Source organism: Crocodylus siamensis, chromosome 1 (assembly GCF_052110815.1).
Source record: "Crocodylus siamensis isolate JL-2025a chromosome 1, ASM5211081v1, whole genome shotgun sequence".
NCBI lineage: Eukaryota > Metazoa > Chordata > Crocodylia > Crocodylidae > Crocodylus > Crocodylus siamensis.
Genome location: NC_143395.1, coordinates 155,017,839 through 155,037,413, shown reverse-complemented (window position 1 = coordinate 155,037,413; position 19,575 = coordinate 155,017,839). Strand labels below are relative to the sequence as shown.

The following is a 19,575-nucleotide window of genomic DNA, read 5'->3' as shown; positions in this document are numbered from 1 at the left end:
GCAGAATCATGGTTTCCTCATGATCATGTCAGGGAAATTTATATGGAGGTTTTGTATTATGTTTCCAATTGGAAACATTATAAATTAGCTATGTAGAGGTTTCTCCTTTGCTTCCAAAACACCCATGAACAAATTGATTTCTCCTAATTATTCAGCAGCCAATGTTCTTTTTAACTCTTCTTGGACAGATCACAACCAGTGACTTGAAAATATACATTATTTTCTATGCACGCTGCTTTGTTTAGCTGTGTTTAGTCTGATAAATCTCATGTTTCTGTTCTTTTCTGCTCTTTAATTGGGTGAGTTCACAGGTACTTCTGGCACAAATACTTGCATGTGCTAATTGAAAATGTGGTTGCTTTAGATACTTTGGTGAATGGTTTTGAGACTTGTTTTCTATGATCATTTGTGCCAAGGAAACATGAACAGAAAAATGTTAAGGGAAAGGAACACCCAAGAATGCAAATGCGGAAAAGCAAACTAATGTAGATGCCTGAATAATCCTGGTGGGGTTGTGTACTGCTCACCCAGATCTAACTAGTTCCTGATGTTATTGCTGAAAACAAGAAACCCAAATGAAAACCCCTGGGAGAAGTGTGATAGGTAATGCATTGCTCCATAATTATGCTTGCATCAAAACCATAGCTTAAATGTGTGCGTGTATACATACATATATACATACACACACACACATATATATGCACACACAGGCTTATGTATGCACACATATATACACACATATATGCATGTATGTATCGATACACACACACACATACACACGTGCATATATCTATTTCTCTCTGTGTTGCTTATCACGGCTAAGTGTATTGGATCTGAAAACCCTAACAAATCTTAAGACGTTTTCCTATCTGTCTCCTTCTGGTTGCGAGCTTTGGTGAGTTTCACTTGGCGCCTCTAGGCACTTTCGTGCCTCAGTTTCCCCGCGCTGCTGTAAGGCTGCTGCTGGCTCTGACCTCCCGGCTCTGTGACTGTGCGGCTGGTCCTTCTGGGGGAAGCGCTCCCAAAGCAGGCTTGCGGGAGAGTCCCCCAAACGTCCCCGTCCGCATCACGTGGTCCAACCTCCCCGCGCCCGTCGAAAGAGGAAGCCGTAGCTCCCGGGCGCCCCTTGCTCCGAGCTCCGGGCCCCTGGAGGAGGAGGAGGAGGAGGGTGCTGGGTGCCCTGCCTCGCTCGTGAGCGGCAAGTTGGTCACTGCATGGGGGATCCCGCCTGCCCCCCTCCACGAAGCGCGCGGCTGCTGCCCTCCAGGGCTGAGCACAGCTCCTCTTGGAAGTGACCGCTCCCTAATTAGCTGCCCTGTCTATTAATTGCTCGCACAAATGAGCCGGCAGCGGCTCCGGGTTTTGTTCGGTTTTCTCCTGGGAACGATTCTCTCGTCAATACCTGCCAGTGTCGCTTTTCCAACGACACCCCCCGCCGGCCCCGGGTCCCTTCGCGACACACGCTGCGATGCCGAGATGCAAAGCGGGGGGGAGGGGGCAGCACATCGCCCTCGCCCTGTAAATCATGGATTGGCGCCCGCGATTAGCACAGGCAGCTACACTCTCGCCTGCTGTATTGCAGCGGGCTCGGGAAGGAGCTGATAACCGCGGGGCAGAGGATGTTGCTTTAAGCATCCCCGTGGCCGAAGATGCCTGGGAGATAAAGGACCGGTCCTGCCCCGGGCCCGGAGGTTATGGGCGAGACAGGAGGCAACAGGTTCCCTTTGGTGTCCACCAGCATCTATCTACCCGTGGCCTCCGGGCGGGGCGGGGGCTGTTGAAATGCTCCTCTGAGAATATATATATATATTTTTGCAAAGATCTAGTTGGTCTAATAAAAGAGATCACCTCTACCACCAGTTCTGATTGCTCGCAGATTATATGCCTCATGTCCATGCCTACTACCAGAGGCTGATCTAGGACTGGCTTTTATGCCGGAAGGCAGGCTCCCCTCCGGGCTACAGCCTAGCTCTGTCTGCTCGGGCATCACGCCCAGAGGTGCCTGGCCGGAGCGGGCACCCCCTTCCTTAGAGGGGCCAGCGCCCCGCTCCTGCCCGGTGCCCAGGGCCCGGGCTCTGGCAGGGGGTACCGGCATCCCGGAGCGTGGGGAGGAAGTCAGCGCAGGGGTGGGGGGCAGAGAGATGGCCGGGCTGCAGAGGGAGACAGCACAGGGCTGCTCTGCAAGAAGCCTACGGGCGAGGCACGCAAGGGTGTGTGATGAGACACGCCAGGCACGGGTCTCCTCGGCCGCCCTCGACAAGCCCGATCCCTGCCGGTTCCTGCTTCCCCTCCACGGCCCGTCCCATCCACGGGCGGTGGGACACAGCGGGCGGGGGGGGGGGCGCATTGCACCTCCCACCCCCGCCCCTCCGGCTGCATGTGCACAAGACAAGCTCAGTTCATGTCCTCACTGATGAACCCGGCGCAGACAGCGCCCCCATCCCCTACCCCCAGGGGTCTGCTCAAATCCCTGTGAGCACGTGTCTCATTGCAATCTGTTTCATGCACCATCTGGCGGGGGGGGGGGATAAAAAAACCCCCCCAACAACACACGGAGAGACGTTTCTTTGAGGAGGATTTCATGCCGGGGCTGGATCGCTTCCCTCAGCAGCTTCTGGTTTGCTAGGAAGTCAAACTTAAGCAGGACTCTTTCCCGGGAGCTGCTCTTCCTAGCTACTCCGTTTAATATTTCAAGGGTTTCTGTTGCATTCTCCACACATCTCCCCCTCCCGCCCCCCTTTCTTCTGGGAAAACAAACCCCCAGTGAATGCGAAACTAGATTTGATTCTTGCAGAAACATTGATTTAATATTTCCCTTTCCCCAGACCCACAAGAGGAGGGGGAGAAAACCAGAGGGACCACGCTCCGGCTGCAGTTCAGGCAGAAGGCAGCGTCCTGCTGACCTAATGGGCAGAAATCAGGGCAGCTCAGCGCCTTATAGACTAACTCAGGCAGAGATGTGGAGCAGCTAATGCTTCTTGGGGGCTGCCTTCATCAGATGCTAATGAATCACAGAGGATTAGGGTTGCAAGGGAGCTCAGGAGGCCATGGAGTCCTGCCCATGCCCAGCTATCTCCTCCCAGCCAAGGCGTTGTCTACCCGGGGCTGAAACACCTCCGAGGATGGATCTATCCCGCTTTCTGCCTGACTCGAGGCTGCCCATCGCCTCTCTGCCAGCGCTCGGGAGCCGGCGTGTGCTGGGCTGGGCGGGGGCAGGCTGGAGGAGCCGCTTCTCTTCCCTGGAGCACACTGGGCACAGCAGCCCGGGCGCCGGCACCTGTTTGAACCACAGGATCCCCATGATTGGGGGTTAGGAGGCATGCCTTATTCAGTTCCGTTCCTCTGCCTTTCCCTGCTAGAAGAAGCGCCACCCCCTCCGCCCGTTACCCCCCAGTGCACGGTCCAGCACGTGCCCGGCCGGGGCTTTTTGCTGCGCACGTGCCGCCGCGCAACAAATTGCTCCCCCCCATGTGCACGCACACATCCCCTTCCCCTTTACACCCCAGCCCCAGGCACCAGCACAAGGAGCCAGCCCCAGCAGGCTGCACCTGCCCCGGGACAGGCACCGCGTCCCCCCGCCCCGGGTGCCCGCCGGCTCCCGGACCGCTGCAGCCCGGGGCTGCCCCGCACGGCCGGATCCTCGGCTGGTCGCACGGCCCTGCGGGGGGAAGGGGGCGCTGGAGCAGGGGGCTTGGCTTTCTCCCCAGCCCTGCTCTGTTCCCTCCAGTTGTCCCCGGGGGAGGCAGGAGGCCGGGCTTGCTGCGAGCAGGGCGGCTGTCATTGGCTCGTGTCACTGGAGGGGGATCCAGTGGATCGCGCCGGGGACACGCAGCCTCTACCCCGGACACTTTCCCTCCCGCCTTCAAGCAGCAGCCGCGGCAACTTTGCGGGGCCTCCCAAGCCCCCCGCAACTCCAGCGGGCAGGAAGGGGGCGGCCCCGAGCGCGGCCCCGAGGCAAAGTTTGGGCGCGGGGCGCCCCTTCCCGCCACAGCTGGCGGCGCCGCCCCCGCCCCTCGGCCGCAGCTGGATCGCAGCCCCGCCGCCTCCTGCCTCCCCCTCCCGGCTCCCGGGGACGCAGCCAGTCTCGGCAGCAGCCAGGCAGGGAGCCACTCCTGCAACTTGGCCCCACTTGCAGCCACTTTGGGAAGCGGCTCGGCGGCTCGCATTGCCGGATCCAGCGGCTGGGGCTAGGGGGAGGCCCTTGGAGACCCCCCAGGAGCCGGGCAGGGGGCACCCCCTTGCCTCTCCGCCCCCTTCCAGCGGATCGCCCGGGCGGGGGGGCTGTGCATGCGGGAGCACTGGAGGAGCCGCTCGCCGGATGCTGCCTGGGGCGGATTTGGGCTGCTCGTCTCCGCCGGCGATGAAGGATCTGCCTTGAAAATGGAGAGGATCTGCCTGGTGTTCCTGGCCCTGGTCCCCGCCTGCATCAGGGGCCAGGGGGTTTACGGTAAGAGGGGCTGCGGGGTGGCACTGGAGTGGATGGTGGCATCAAAGTTAAGCAGCCGCCGGCAGGAGGAAGTCAGCCAGGCTCCCGGGAGGCGGATCGCAGGCTCCTGGAGGAGCCGGGCTGGAAGGGACCCCCCGAGGTCGGGGCTAGTGCCGGGGGCAGGGTCCCTCTGTCCCACCCCCATGGCTGGACCTCGGCTCTGCCAGCCCCTCCAACTGCCTTGGCATCCCCGGCTTTGCCCCTTCCCCCCGATCCACCAGCCCCAAACCTGGGGACACATGGCCCCGCTCCTCCCGGGGCTGGGGGGCTTGCTGCCCGGTTCTTCTGCCCCCAAAAGCCACCCATGTCCCATGGAGCAAGCCCCGCTCCCCCCCCCCGGGCCACACACAACTCTCCTAAGAAAGAGTCATTCATTCCCGAGCCGGGATTTGCGTGTCCAGCTCAGCGTGGTTGCAATGGGAAGCTGAAAGTTGCACTCCCCCTTCCTCTTCTTCGCTCCCCCTCCATCCCTTGCCACCACCTCTGTGCTGGTTTGTTTGCCTGTTGGAAGACACCCACATCTCATTAAATGAGGCGTCTGTTGCTTGCCTTCGCTGCTTGCTCTTGCTGCTGCTGGGATTTCTTTGCCTTGCTGCGACTTGCTTTGGCTGTGGGCAGAGGGGGTTTGCTAAAGGGAGGGCTCGCTTAAGTAGGGATGGGGAGCACCCAGCTCCTCCAGCAGGGATGGATTGATTGAGGTGATGGCCGTGCGGGGTTGGCACATAGGCCCGCTGGCCCTGGGAGCTGCTCTCCACCTGATGGAGGTAGAAGGTGGCGGTGATGGGGGGATGAGGTATGTGTGTGTGTTGGGAAGGTTGGGGGCTTTTGTGCAGCACCTGCATGGAGAGGAGTAATGTCCAAATCCCAGTGGATCCTGGCTGGCCAGGCAGCTCCGGGAAGCCAGCAGGTCTTAGGGAGTTGCTAGCCAGGAGCTGATGCCCCTGGGAGTGATCATGATGCCCCTAAAGAGGCAGCGTTCACTCTGCCCAGTGCTCATCTCTCCCTGCAAAAGGGGTCTTGTGTGAGTGTATGTAGGGGGGACACTGGGGGTGGGGTCTTGCTCCTTTGCTTGCAGTTGCTTGTGTTCTTTAAAAATTATTTCCTTGGCAGAGCTCAGGTTTAGCCTTCCTTTTTTTATTTGTCGCTGCCCATTTGCAAATGAATGCAGGCAGCTAGTAAACTGCAAGTACAGATGACACCCTGCGTGCCATGGTTCCCACAGCCACCAATTCTTTCTCCCTGCAGCTTCCACAGGGCAGGAGGGGCATGGCCAGCAACACATGCCAAGGAGAACAGCCAGCCCTGTCTGTCCTCGGCACCAGCCCTAAGTTTGATAGCACAGCTAGGATTTCGTGTCTCCAGCAACACAGGCCGCTCTCCACTCCCCTTGCCTCTTCAATCTTTTTTTGTTTATTTGTTCATTTTTACAAGGAGATCTGCATTTCCAACCTATAAACCAACATCAATACAAGCAACTCACAGCACTTGCCTCTGAGCAAGCCTGCTTGCTGCTGGCTTACAACTCCTTTGTGCATTGCTAGAAAGTCCTCCTTTTGGAAAACAAGCCTCTCCTTCTAACCAGGACATCTCTCTGAGCTCCCATGAGAGACCTCCAGGGAGAAGGCTTCAGTCCCTTCACGGTTTATTTTTTGGTGTGAACAACATGTAGTTCTGCTTCAGTCTCACTGGCTGTGGATAAGTCTTTGTAGGTCATTTTTTAATGATGTAATTCTTTGATGGGAAAGGATTCTTCCTCAGGGCTGGGTTGTTAGGTTGAGTTTAGATCTGGTTTATACAATAAGCAGTTCAAATAGAGGCCCCTTTTCTTCGCCCCCCCGACCCCCAAAGAGAGAGAGAGAGAGAGAGAGGGTGTGTGTGTGTGTGTGTTTATGTGGGCTTGCAGGTCTAGACAGAAGTTATGGGAAGCCCCCAGCATCAGCAGGATGGGGAGTGTAATGTATTTTTGGCTGTAGAAATGTGGCATGGGCAGGTTTTTCAATCCCTTAGTATAGGGGATGTGCTCCCAGCCCAACTTTTTATTTTTAATTAACCTGACTGCTGCAGTGTAAGTGTCATTTAATGGTGGGCTTGCTTTTAAAAGGCCTCTTCACTCAGTTGGAAGCTCCATCACCCTAGCAATGTTCCTGTTTTTGTTTAAACCTTCCTTAGACTGTGGCTGATTGTATTCTTCACCCAGCCATCCATTCCAGTGAATTCATATTTAGCAGAGCTACTGCAAAACTCGATCTTCAGAATAACTTTGTGGTTTTTTTGGTTTTGTTTTTTCCCAGAGAGGGAGAGAGATAGGCAGTGTGCAAAAGAGAGCCCAGATAGACACGTACGAAGATGAAGGCATCCTTTAAAGTCAGAGCTGTACACTACTCATATTTATTCTGTTATTCCAACCACACCAAACAAAGGAGAAATCCAGCCTCTTTCTCCTCCTCCCCCCTCCTCCTTAAACTATCTGTCGAGACAATCAGGGTTTTTAATATAGAGCTGTCTCTGTGAGTGCAGCTCAGAGCATTGTATGCTGACTCCAGCACACCGCAAACTTTTATGGTGACTAATAGTTTTCATATCCTTTTTTGCAATCCTTCCTTCAGCCCTTTCCCTACACTGGCTTCAGACTATCTGCAGTCAGTGCTATTTGTTTGGATTTGAAATTTCTATTGCTGAGGGCTCACACTGTTCTTATATTTGCCAGAAAATCTAAAACTGAATTAGAAATGAGTCCTCTTGCTTTTTTCTTTCCTTTTGTCCTAAATGTTTGTTTCTGGTGATAATTCCAACCTAAATATAGCTGAAGTGTTTCACCGTGCTGTTTGTCTCAGGAGGCACTTAATGAGGAAATGCTGGGAATTCAGCTATTTGGTTTCAGATCACTTTCCTTTTTTGAATATTTTTAGTTGTGGCGTTGAGAGTGGAGGGAAGCATTTGTATCGGACTATAAATACATTTTACTAGAGTAAATCTAGCAAGATTAAATCAGATTAAACCAGATAAAATATCCATGTGATGTACCCTTTAAATAATGCACCCACATGGATGTGCACAAAAGACCTCTGTCTGGGAGAGCTGAGTTGTTGGAGAGGTTTATTGAGATGAATGGTATAAATAAAATGTGTGTAAGCAGTTGTAGGGAAAGGAAGCGCCTGTGAGGAGAGGTTCAATTTAATTAGGAGTCAAGGTGCTTTTAGCCTGCTACCTGAAGAGGCTTGTTACACAAATTGGTGTTTGTTATAATGACTGAAGAGTGTCTGAAGCCTGGTAATCTTCCCTCTCCTCATTAGCTGATTCCATCCATTCAACCTCGTTTGCTGAAAAGATGAGGCAAGCGTGGGCAGAGCAGTTCACATCTTGTGGCAGTGCCTTGGGTTGCCAAAAGGCTGTTCTTGCTAGCTCGCTGGTGATTGTGGTAGCCACATGCCCCACCCTGCACGTGCATTTGCAGGGGATTAGCCACACCAGGGCCTTGGAGCCACTGACTGAGGCAAGGCGTATGTTGTAATGGATTTACTAAACAATGCAACAAAATGCTGAAATAGATAAGAAGGGGAAAGGGTGTGGACGTCCTTCCTTTGGCCTGGGAATGATGACTGCTAAGAGCCAAGGCGCTCAACAGTGAGAGAGAAGGAGAACACACTTCTTTTTCCATCTCTTGACTCCAAGGCAGCCCTGCGGACTTCAGGTATTCTGCAGCTTTTCTCAGACTGTGGGCACCAGGATACTGCTTTGTCTGCTCCTTGCACCACATTTAACAAACATTGATGGTATACTTTGTTGGTAACAAAGCAAACGATAGCATCCTGTTGTGAGCTGGTGTGGTCTGCCCCATCCTCCTCCCGCACAAAACAAAGCAAAAGCGACCTCCATCCTTGAGATGAGGGGCACTGGCAAAAGGGTAGTAGGCAGAAAAGAAAGGCATAAGTTGGACATCAGGGTGAGTTTCCTGAATGTGCCATGTGGTTAGCCCTGTCACCTTGAAAACTGCCAGCAAGGTACAGTCCTGCCCTGACCTGCTGAAGATAGGAATAAAGGAGCCAGTAAGCCTCTATGTTCAAAAGCTCTGTGGCACTAGGTCAGCTGTAGATTTCCTGAGCTGCTGGGGTGGGCTGTGGGCAGCATTACAGTCTGCTGAGGGGAATCTTTGACTTCTGCCATTGTCCTATACTGGATGATCTCATGAGGTCCCTTCCAGTCCTAAACGTTCTGTAAATCTTCCCTTTCACCTGTGTTATCTTAGTGCTTTGGCAAAACATGTCATAGGTGAGGATGTGAACATGCAAACTCTTACGTATTACACATTAGTGATGAAGTTTGTCTCTTGTCACCTTGTTTTTTGGCTCAGGCCCTTTTGCTCCTAGAGCTTCTAGTTCACCTCCCCCCTCATGCACTTCTTGCCTGCCCTGTATGATTCGCTGTTGGGCTGTGAGTGCACAGATATGCTGTGATGATGAATCTCTAGCAAGGTGCTCTGAACCAGGAACAACTCTTTTATTTCTTTTGACCTGTTTCTCTACTAGCTGAGCTGCAGGGCTGGGGAGCAGGCTTTGCAGCCTCCCAGCCACTTATCCCATTTCTCTATTTTGGGCTGCTGCTTGACTTGGGGAGCATCAGGGCTGAATCTGTGAGCTGCTTCTTGGTGGCTTTACTTTAGATACTGGATCACAAGCACTCTTGACAACACCACAGACCTCCCTCCTTGTACGATCAGTCATCTGCTCTTGTTAATCACTTGGTTTAGGTTATAAAACTCCATGAGTCTTTGCTCTATATCTATGAAGCCCCATCCACCCTGCTGATACTGTATAATCTCCCATTGCATGTAACTTGGGTCAAGATTTATTTAGCTTTTCCAGCAGATCCTTAATATTAATGAACTCAGCATGTCTGTCCTGTCCTGCTCCTGTTATAGGGTGTGGTGGCCCCGTCTCTCTGCCTAGAGAGAGGGGTGTGTTAGGTCAGCAGAACTATACTCAAAGCAAACCCCGTGATAATTTTAATATGCGATACTTGGGAACTGACATTATCCTCTTGACAGGTTGTTTGCAACATACTGGGAGAAGTCAAAATATTTCACCAGAGGTGTCATCAGGAACCACTATCCTATGCTAATTTTTGTGGGAACATGAAGACAGATGTTGAATAATTTGACACGAGCAACGTAGCTTATAAAATTATTACTGTGTCAGGTTTTTGTCGGATTTTGTGGAAATACATATTTCAGACAACTTGAAAAGATAGAGTGAGAAGTGTGAGTAGATACAGTAAGTACGTTGCTCCAGAGAAACCTCCTCAAAGGTGCTGCGGGCAGTGGCTCTGGCACTTCAGTAGGCAGCACTCTTCGTTAGGTGTCTCTTCTATTAAAGTGCTATGCCATCTTTGGCACTAAGGGTTACAGTGCTGCCGGGGCTGCCCTTTTTCCAGCAAGAAGTTTGACTGAAGTCCTGATGGTGAGTAGTTATTAAATATCCTATGACACTTCTTGCAAGGCAGGACAGGACCCCAGGTGGGTGGCCCAGACTTCAGTTTGGATAACACTATCCACTTTCCTAACTGAATCTTGCAATTCATAGATTTCATAGACATTAGGGCTGGAAGGGACCTCGGAAGATCTTCAAGTCCAGCCCCCTGCCCCCCCTTTGAGTCTGGCCTCCTGCCCCAGGGGCCAGAAGTCAGCAGGGGTCACAGGATCCCAGCAAGCTAAACATCCAAATGTATCTTGAAGGTGTTCAAAGTAGGTGCTTGAACCACCTCCAAGTTGTAGAAATGTTTGTTTTTCACACTGCTCTTTCTACATCCTTCTCTCCCTTAAACCACACAATCAAAACACAGTCTTGGCTAGGTAGGTTTGGTTTACATGCAACAGGACCCAGCTTTTTTTTGGAAAAGCTGCAGGAGTGTGTGTGTGGGGAGGGGTGGCGGGGGAGGAGGGGAGGAGAGAATCATGCTCCTGACAAACATAGTCGTAACCCCAGTTTATACCATCAAAAACATCCTTTTGCTGGTATAACTTATTCCATGCAGGGAAAAGGTAGAACCTGTAGCAGCAAAAGTATTTTAACTGGGATAAGCCATATTTCAAATGGGAGGGCTTGCTATAGCTATAGTGATATCACTAGCCTAGCTAACCCTTGCCACTAGACTGGCCAACCCTTGCCAGTGGAGGCAAGCTTGGTGTTACTGGTGCAGGATGGCCGATGGGACCTGCCCCTTGTCCCCTGGTGATGCATTTCAGTGCTGGGTGTGCGTGTACTCTGCTGATAAACAGTTTTTTCTTTTTACCAGATAAAAAGCACTTTAGAAAACTCTGTTATTAGAAACAGCAGGTGTGTTCACCTAATAAAACCTCAGTGCACATATCTCAATTGAGAGGCATATATTTCCATTGAGAGTATGTGGCATGTTCACCATTCATGAGAGCAGGATTGTTGAGAAAATCTTTGCAGACTTCTCACTCTGGAGAGCTCAAGGCTGGCAGGTCAGGAACCTCTGGCTTGGTTATCTTTGCCAGGAAATAGATGTCAGTGTTGTATTGGCACCAGCTCAATGGAATGACTTGCCAGAGTCCTCCAAGCTGGAGGGACGTGGAGCTGACACCATGCGGCAAAATGCAGATCTGGCAGAGCCATTAGGATCTACCATGAGAAGATGATAGATTGTGAGGAGTTGGCAGGGAGGGGGTGGGGGGAAGATGAGTGTGTTTGTTTTGTGGCTGTGCATCAGTATTTAATTAGAGTGATCTACCCAGTCAGGATCCACAGTCTTGTTTAATTTCTAAAAACGGCTTTAATCCTCCCTTTATTGAAAAGACTCCAAGGTTTGTTTTTCAAGCTGAGAATTAGCTTTAGCTTTTTTTTAATGAAAAAATATCTTAATGTCTGTTACTGCATGGAGATGGTAATCAAAACCACAGCAGATGTGAATTAGGAAAGGAATCCGTATCTGGTGCAAGCAAAGGGGAACTCAGGGCACAAGCTGGGCCCTACTTAATAAAAGAGTTAAATAAGAGAAGGACAGGTATGGAAGGGTAATGGGTTACTTGGACCACCAGTCGACTGGCAGGACTTGTTTTGAGGCAGTGATCTTCCTTGCCTGATGCTGAGTGTTCCTGGGACAAAGGCCCTGATTTTTGTTTTTGCAAAAAAATTTATTTCTCTATATATAGAAATAGAATATATATACTTATTTTATTTCTATATATAGAGATAGAGATAAATATAGATCTAGATAGATAGATAGATAGCTATATGCCTATACCTCTATCAACTTGTCTTGTAACCACTGTCCTTCACCTGACAGTTCAAAGCACACATTTATAGTTACACCATTCTCATTCCCATTATAAAACTGCACCATGCACCTGCATGCTCACACACCCGCGTGTCTGTTAACATCACCTTTAACCATCACAGTTAAGCAAAGGACCACCTCAGTGCTTTCCCCTCTCACCTCACATCCTCCCAACTCCCCCAGTTTTATTTTATTTTTTTGAAATTTCGTGTCTGCGGCCAAATCAGTTCCAAATGCTATCAGCTGAGCAGAGCTCAATCTTTCAAGTCTGTGTGGTGCTACCACTGGCAAATATCCTACCTGTCAGACTTGTCAGTCTGGGGCTTCAGATACTCCTAACTTCATGGCAGGCATCCTACATGCAAGCCCCAAGCCTTGAGGCCTTGGGGTTAAAAGGCCGAAGGAGGAAGCTAGAAGGAAATCCAAGGAGAATTTTTTTTTTTGTAAAACTGTGTGTGTGTGTGTGTGTGTGTGTGTGTGTGTGTGTAGAGACAACCGTAACAGAGTGCAGGGCCCAAGGCAAACAAGCCTGTGTGGGGCTCAAATGCGAAGAAGCCAGCGGTGGCAGGAGCAACATAGAGGGGAGCAGCCAGATGTGAAGCTGGCGGTGGCGGCAGCACGGAGTCACCAGCACTAGGTGGGCCCTGCAGGAGGGGCTGCAGCTGTGGCCACTCCACCCAGCTCTGTGGGGTCCCCCGAAGTGTGGGGCCCAGGAAGGTTGCCCCGATTTGCACTTCCCTAGGGACAGCCCTGCATATACCACAGTCCCTCTACCAGCTTGTCCCATTGTTGCTATGGCTCAATTGGCAGTCCAAAGCACTTATCCTTATGATTATATCTTACACATTCCCATCACAATATCTGTACTGCGCACCCATGTTCCCGTGTATTCGCAGGCCCATCACCATCACCCTTGCCCATCACAATGACACAATCTTTATCCTAACTCCCCCTCCCCTCACCCTATTTCCAAGTTCTTTCAGTCATCGCTGTTGTCATCATCTTTTCTCACTGGCTCCACCACCGCTGTTGTCATCGACATTGTCTTTGTCGTCGCTCTCTTCAGGGGTCCCACCCTTGAACAGTCAGTGCCAGTCCATCCTCTTCCATATGATCCCTGTCATCTCATCCCAAATGTCTTCTACTTCTTTTTTATAGTACCGTTGCATCTTGCTTAATCCCATTTTGACATAGGTCTCTATTGAAAAGCTTGTGTGTCTGTACAAGGTTCCTGGTCTTCCACAGGGTGTTTCTGAAGTAGGAGATGAATTGGTTGAAGCAGGCTGTCTTACCTGCTCCAGAATTTATGTGAGTGCAATGACATTGATGGGTGAGTTGCTCTTGATTTTGCACCACTGTCAGCAAAAGTCGAGTCAGGCTACAAATGAGTTGTAGCGACTGCTGTCCTGCTCTCTGTACACCTGAGAAACACCCATCCATGTCAGTTCTGTTGCAGGGTGCAGGTCTGTAGGAGCATCTGTCAGAGTTTGCTTCTCTGAGCTTTTCCAGGTCTTTCTCTGCCCAGACTGTCTCACCTCTATCCACTCAGGTTGTCTGCTAGCCACAGGTGGGTAGGTGCACAGCTGGTTTGTGAGTTGGTGCTGTTGCTTCACATCTGACCGGCAGGGGGAACTATTGCCTACAGCTTTCTTCTTTGTGTCCTTTTCCTCTCCCGAGGACAGTGTATCAGTCCCCACACCAGTATTTTGCAGGTATAAGGTTGACTTCAGTTGTCCACTCATTGGTGCTATGTTCTGGCTCATGCATGCACACTCACATGTGCATATGCTTGTGTCTGTAAACTTTTGAAACCACTTATAGCCATCTCATTGTTTATTTCAATACAAAGTGCAAAGGATGATTTTTTTTGTGTGTGGTAAAGAATCCCTGCTAAAGGTGAAGCTGTGTGATGGGGGGAGGTGGGAGGCAGCAATACCTTTCTTGGGTGATTTCTCTCCAGAATTCAGGGTTGTGTACTGGGTTTTGTGCTTAAATCTCATGCATTTCATTTAGCTCCTCTTTGCCTGCTAAGGCCACCTGTGTTTCCTATGTAAGCTCTTTAGACAAATATTTACTAGCTGGTGAAGAAGAAAATTAAATCAGGCCACCACTTGAAATTTTGCTCTGCTTGCATTTCCTGAAGCTCCCAGGGTTAGGTGGCTGCAGACCTCCCGTGCTTCCAATTCCACATGCTCGCAGTCTGAGACTGTGCCACATTTGAAGGGTTAATACTCCTCAGGCTGCCATGTTCCCTTTGTGCCACTCAGGCACTGCCATATGAACATCCCACAGCTTGTCCCTTCTGTCTGAAGCATTCCTCCTGGGTGGGTATGTGGACAACCTTTTTCTCCCTTGTGTCTGAGCATACTTTGGTGCAGGGGGAAATCCAGCCCAGCCTTTCCCTGTTTTCAGGCCAGTCTGGCTCATGGTAAGATTAGCAAATCAAATCAAGGTGCTACTTCTGTTCTCCAGGGCTGCCTGCCTGCCTCAACTGTCCACTTAGTCTGTTTTAGTTCCTGGCACGGTCTGTACTGCAGGAGTACCTGAATACCTTGCAATCTATAATATCCATTCTCCTCATAACACAATGAGGTTATTACAAATACTTTCCCCACCTCTTTCTGTAGATGGGGAAATGAGGCTTAGAGAAGCCAAGTGACTTGCACAATGTCACATGAGAAGTCTGTGGCAGAGCAGTGACTTCCAGTGCAGACCCAGGGGAATGCCCTAGACACTGGACCACATGCTTCTCCTCTGCATACATCCCTGATGAGACATGCTGAGTAAGCAAGGGGAGGCTGAAGAGGGCTGAGAGGTGCAGCAGTTTGTAGCAGTGATGTGAAGGAATTTCTTTGGGAGATGAGGCTTAGGTGCAGGGGGGTGATCCCTGTGGTCAAGACTCTGCTCCAGAAATTCCCATTGTCTTTGTGTAAAGGCACTGATGCTGGTGCTTTAGTTCCTGTGTGCACCAAAGTTATGCCATGGGCAGCCCTTCAAACACCAGTGTCTCAGCACAGTGACACTTGGTCCACCTCGTACTTTTGCTCCCTGATGAAACACCCACCTGATGAGCAGAAAGGTATTACAGGCTTCCCACAGCATACTTACTGCCCTGCTTTGCCAGAGAGCTTTTCACATCCCAGTGCATTGTAGCTGCTCATTTCTCACCACTGCTAGCATCTTAAACTGGGATACTTCAGTGTTGTGGCCTGAGGCTGGTAGAAGGAGGTGGCTGAGTTTGAGAGGGGAGCCAGTAAGTGGAGGGCTTACTACTGTAACTGCCTATTTCCTTGGCTTTTATATTCTGCAGATACTAGATATCTAGACATACTAGATATGCAGTCTAGTCACTTTACCAACATTTCTTTGTAAGGGAATTTCTCATTAATCTGTAAAGCTCTTTGGGGATCTCAGGAACACTTAAACTCCATGCAGGGACCTTGCCTGTAAAATACCATGCACATTCTTGGTGTTGCATTAATAATACAAAACATTGTAGACTTGTGATGGTTGTACCATTTGGATGGCTTATAGGCTAGGGATCCTGGCCCACCAGAGACTTGCTGTGCATGTCTTTGACTGAGCCCATTCTTACCTTTGCAAAGAATAATATTCCTCTTAGATCAGCCAAGGTTCCCTCCCACATGAGCAGGTCCCAGCTCTGTCACTGGAATGCAGAACTGCAGACAGCCGATAGGAAACCCGGTCGTAATTCAGAGCACAGGGTGTTCAGGCAACGTTGTGGGGGGTTTTTTGTATTCTACTCTCACTTATGCTGCAATCCAGTCATGGCAGCAGTGTCACTGCCTGCCCTTGGGACTCTATCCCAGAGGCTAGCTATTGCCTTACTTAAGGAAGGCCCCACAGAATGTACCTGGGGATTGATCCATATGTGGGAATTTGCATCTGCCTGATGATAAAATGGCTCGTGATTTAAACCACCACCCTGAACCATTTACAGTGTAGGATAAACAGGTTTCAAGTGCTCCTTTTCCATAAAGGCAAATATAAATGATGGCAGGATGAGAATGGAAATTGGCAAAGGTGCTGTGATGTCTGTAATTTCAGGAGAGAACATTCGCAAATGTTACATTAAGGGAAAGTGCTGGAGTATTGAAAATTAAAGTGAAGCGGCAAGATAAAGATTTTAGGATGTCTGCAGGTGAACATAAAAGACAAGAATAGTTGTCTTTACTATCCATTGTTACAGTTCAAATGGTCCTTCACTAATTGGCATAAATTGTCTCAAGATAAATCTGAATTGGAAAACTGTGCATCACTTACTTGGTCTAGTGATAAAATTTAAGAGAGAAACAAAAATCTGCTTTAAATGCAGACACTGGTTCAGCAAGGAGAGACATCATGGGAAAAATGACTTGTGCTTAAAAATGCCATTCCACATTCTCTTAACGCTCATTTTGTCCATGTACTTTTTCAAAGTCCATAGAAAGGCATTTTGCAGAACTGCAGAAGCCAAGACTGACTTTTGCTGTAGAGCTTTATGAATGGATTACACTGATCCTGTGTAAATTCCTAAAACTGATGGGAGTGTGAGGGTTTGTGAAGGCTGTAAAATCAATATAACACCTGCCTGGGGGTGGTTCAGTGTCCAGTTCCAAAACCACCAGATGTATTCCCTCAACTGGTAGGAGGCACAGAGTTCATAAAACTTTATCTGTCTGAAGTATTTCTTTTTGACGTGTTAGAGCCAGATCTTTAAAAAAATGCCTCTCATAGAGTGCCATTTAAGGGCCCACATTGCTATAATATTTGATCACCTCACAAACCTTAATGAATATATCTTTTCAGCATCCCCGTTTGATAGCATCTATCCCCATTTTATGTATGGGGATTTAAGACAGAGATAAACTGATTTGCTCCTGGCCATGCAGTGAATCTATGGAAGAACTGGCAACTGAAGTCTCCCTAATTTTAATCCAGGGCCTTGACTAGCCTTCCTGTCTATGAAAGAGTGTCATACGGTATAGCAGAAATCCCAGCTGTATTCCAGAGATTGATTGACTGTATTGGAAAGGATGCATCCTTTAATAGCAGGAAAAAAAGGTTATGAGGATGTGGCAGTAGCCAAATATATATTAGACCTAAGCTATTTTTTTAGGTATATTAAACTAATATGAAAGACATTTCATATTACCTACAGTAATAAAGTCTGGGCTGGAACTGGGCTGGCTTCCAGTGACTCAGCAATTTGGCATTAGTTTAGAAACTGTTTTCCTGGTGGTTCTCCAGAATCAGAGCATTCGTCTATAGCCGTGGTCACCAACCAGTGCATCACGATCCACCAGTAGATCTCGGAGCCTCTTAGAGTTGATCCGAGGCTGGGGTGTGGGGCTGAGTGTCCACGTGCGTGCCCCAGCCCAGCGGGTCAGTCCGTGAGAGAGGGAAGGGGTGGGGGCTAGATCAAGGCTCCTGCAGTGAGAGGCAGGAGCAGGGGTAAGTTGAGTGGGGCCCTAGCCAGGTGGGTCTTAACTGCTGGGGAGGCATGCCCTCAAATAATTTTTTCTCCCTCTGCTTTGCTCTCCCCCACACCCCTTCCCTCCACATAGACTTACCTGCTGGGCAGGGGAAGGGGGGTGACAGCAGCACATGGTAGATCTTGGGTTGCTTTTAAATGCCACAGGTAATCTTGTACTTAAAAAGGTTGGAGACCACTCATTTATGACAATGTGAAGGAAATTAGGTTTTTCAAAAGACCTGAGGTTAGGAAGCCCTTCTAAGTGTGACTCCTAAATGGATGCAGTGATGTCTGCCTGAGTCTGCAGACAGTCTGAAACAACACCCTGAAGAGATGTGCAAATAATCCCACTTACCTGGGTGGGAGGCATTTATTCTGAAGCCTACTGACAATAATTAGAATTGGAACTATGTTACTTGTTTTACTGTTGATCAAAGTATGCAGGAAAGAAATGTTCATGCCAGGCAGTGTTGCCTTCCCAAGTAAAAGGCTAAAGTAGGATGTAGAAAGACAAAGTGTGCATAAATAAGAAAGGCAGAATTTAGCAGTACTGAAGGGAAGGACAAGAAGATTGAATTTAATACTGTGGAGTCACTGGGAGGACGCAGAGCCGAGGTGTGTTTGTGGGTGGGGAGGGGGGAACATAGTCAAAAAGCTTACTTTAGAAACAGGATTCTGTGGAGACTGGAGGAGGACAACGTGGGTGTCAGGTAAGGCAGATGGATAGAAAATTGTGGTAACTATGCCTGCAGGTGATGGATGGGCTTGGATGGAAAAGCAAGGCAAAGCTATTGAAGAAGCAAAGCCAAATCTAAGAATTTTCTACACTTTAGTGCATCTTAGTGCAGCGATTTCCTCACAATGAGCATGTGACATTCTTCAGTAAAACTGTAAAATGTTGCCTGTGCAAGATGGTAAAGGGAAATCCACAGCATTTACTTCACAAGTGCTAACAAAGGCTGAAAGGAATTACTGCCCATGCAGCTTTCTTAATTGAGATATTTTTAGAGCAATTAAAATTCACAAAATACGTGTTTGAAAAGAAAACTACCTTGATCGGTGATCAAAACCCTCTGATTAAGAAGGTCCAAAGGAAGATGTTCCACCCCTCTCCGAAACCAGGGATCAGAGGTGGGCTTTAATCTTATATGCATATCCCTGATACCCAGCCCAGGCCTGAATTAAATGTGCTGACATGGATTTGCTTTCCCTGTTACCCTTAGAAGAGATTTAGATGTTGAATAAAGGAAGAAAATCTTCCCACTACTGCTCGAGAGAGAAACACACACACGCACAGAAATGCACTCACATACGTAGGGTGAAACTTTTATTTTTGCCCAAGTGGCTTTGAATACATCTTTACAACAATCCAAAGGTGTAACCACATCCTGCATAGGCATCCTTAGGCTAACATTAAACTAGCTAGCTCATGTGTGGGGTTCAGCACAGACTGCAAACACTTTTCAGGACCTTTGGTAAGTGCTTAGCTAGTTACCTGGCACTGAGCTCCGCTCTGCTGCAGCTACACAGCCACATGTCTTCAGTGATCCAGGTCACAACCTAGCTAGAGCACGTCTTCCTGCTCAGCTGCAGCAGAGGGCTTGGGCCAAGGCTAGGCCACCACCCTCCAAGAAAGGGTTTGCAGGGGATGTGCAAAGTATCCTAGGATGCTGGGGGACTGTGAATTAACTTGATTCTGGAGGGGATCTGGGACAGGAGTTCAGTAAACTGATTTAACCTAAATCAGTTAAGTCTGATACTACATCCAACCAGGTTTATCTTAAATTTGTTTTGGCTATACTTGGAAGTGGTTTATGTTCACTGAACTTCTGTTGTTCTACAGATTTTAACCAGTTTCCAATTACTTATACCAGTTTATGCGTGATTTCTGCCCCTAGCCTGAAAGTGGGACTCAGGCTTCTAAGTCACTTAGGTGTTCTTGACTATATTGTCCATAAATGCTAAGACTCTGCTCTGGTTACTGGAATACAGTGTGCTTTGTTCCTTTGTGTATGAAATACATTCCTCCCCCACCTCCCCCAGCCTCCAAAAGGAGATCTAAAACTAAGGTGTGCCATGCACATTTAAACTATCTAATAAAAACAATAAAATTCATTGTAAAAAAACTGAGTAAAATTCAACCAAATTTACATTAAACTTTTCTCACATCATTTTGTCATTTTTAAGGGGAGAGTATGTTTTATACACAAATGCATCTTACACACTGGAAAACATGGTAGCTTTTCTAGCAAACTCATGTAGCAGATGAAATATTTCATCTTTATTCCCATTGAAAAATGGTATCAACAACAGAGGA

At 49.0% G+C, this 19,575-nt stretch overlaps 1 protein-coding gene across 5 annotated transcripts in view; it reads left to right on the top strand.

The window, feature by feature from the left end:
* Nucleotides 1-3,828: 3,828 nt before the first annotated feature.
* Nucleotides 3,829-19,575, top strand: part of MDGA1 (MAM domain containing glycosylphosphatidylinositol anchor 1) — a 207,851-nt gene continuing 192,104 nt past the window's right edge. For all 5 annotated transcript variants that reach the window (XR_016442233.1, XM_090046580.1, XM_090046564.1 and 2 more), the window contains exon 1: nucleotides 3,829-4,447. Coding sequence is in view for 4 of the 5 variants with exons in the window: in XM_090046580.1 (XP_089902706.1) it covers nucleotides 4,288-4,447 (160 nt within the window). In the remaining variant the exon portion in view is untranslated. The remainder of the gene's footprint in view (nucleotides 4,448-19,575) is intronic.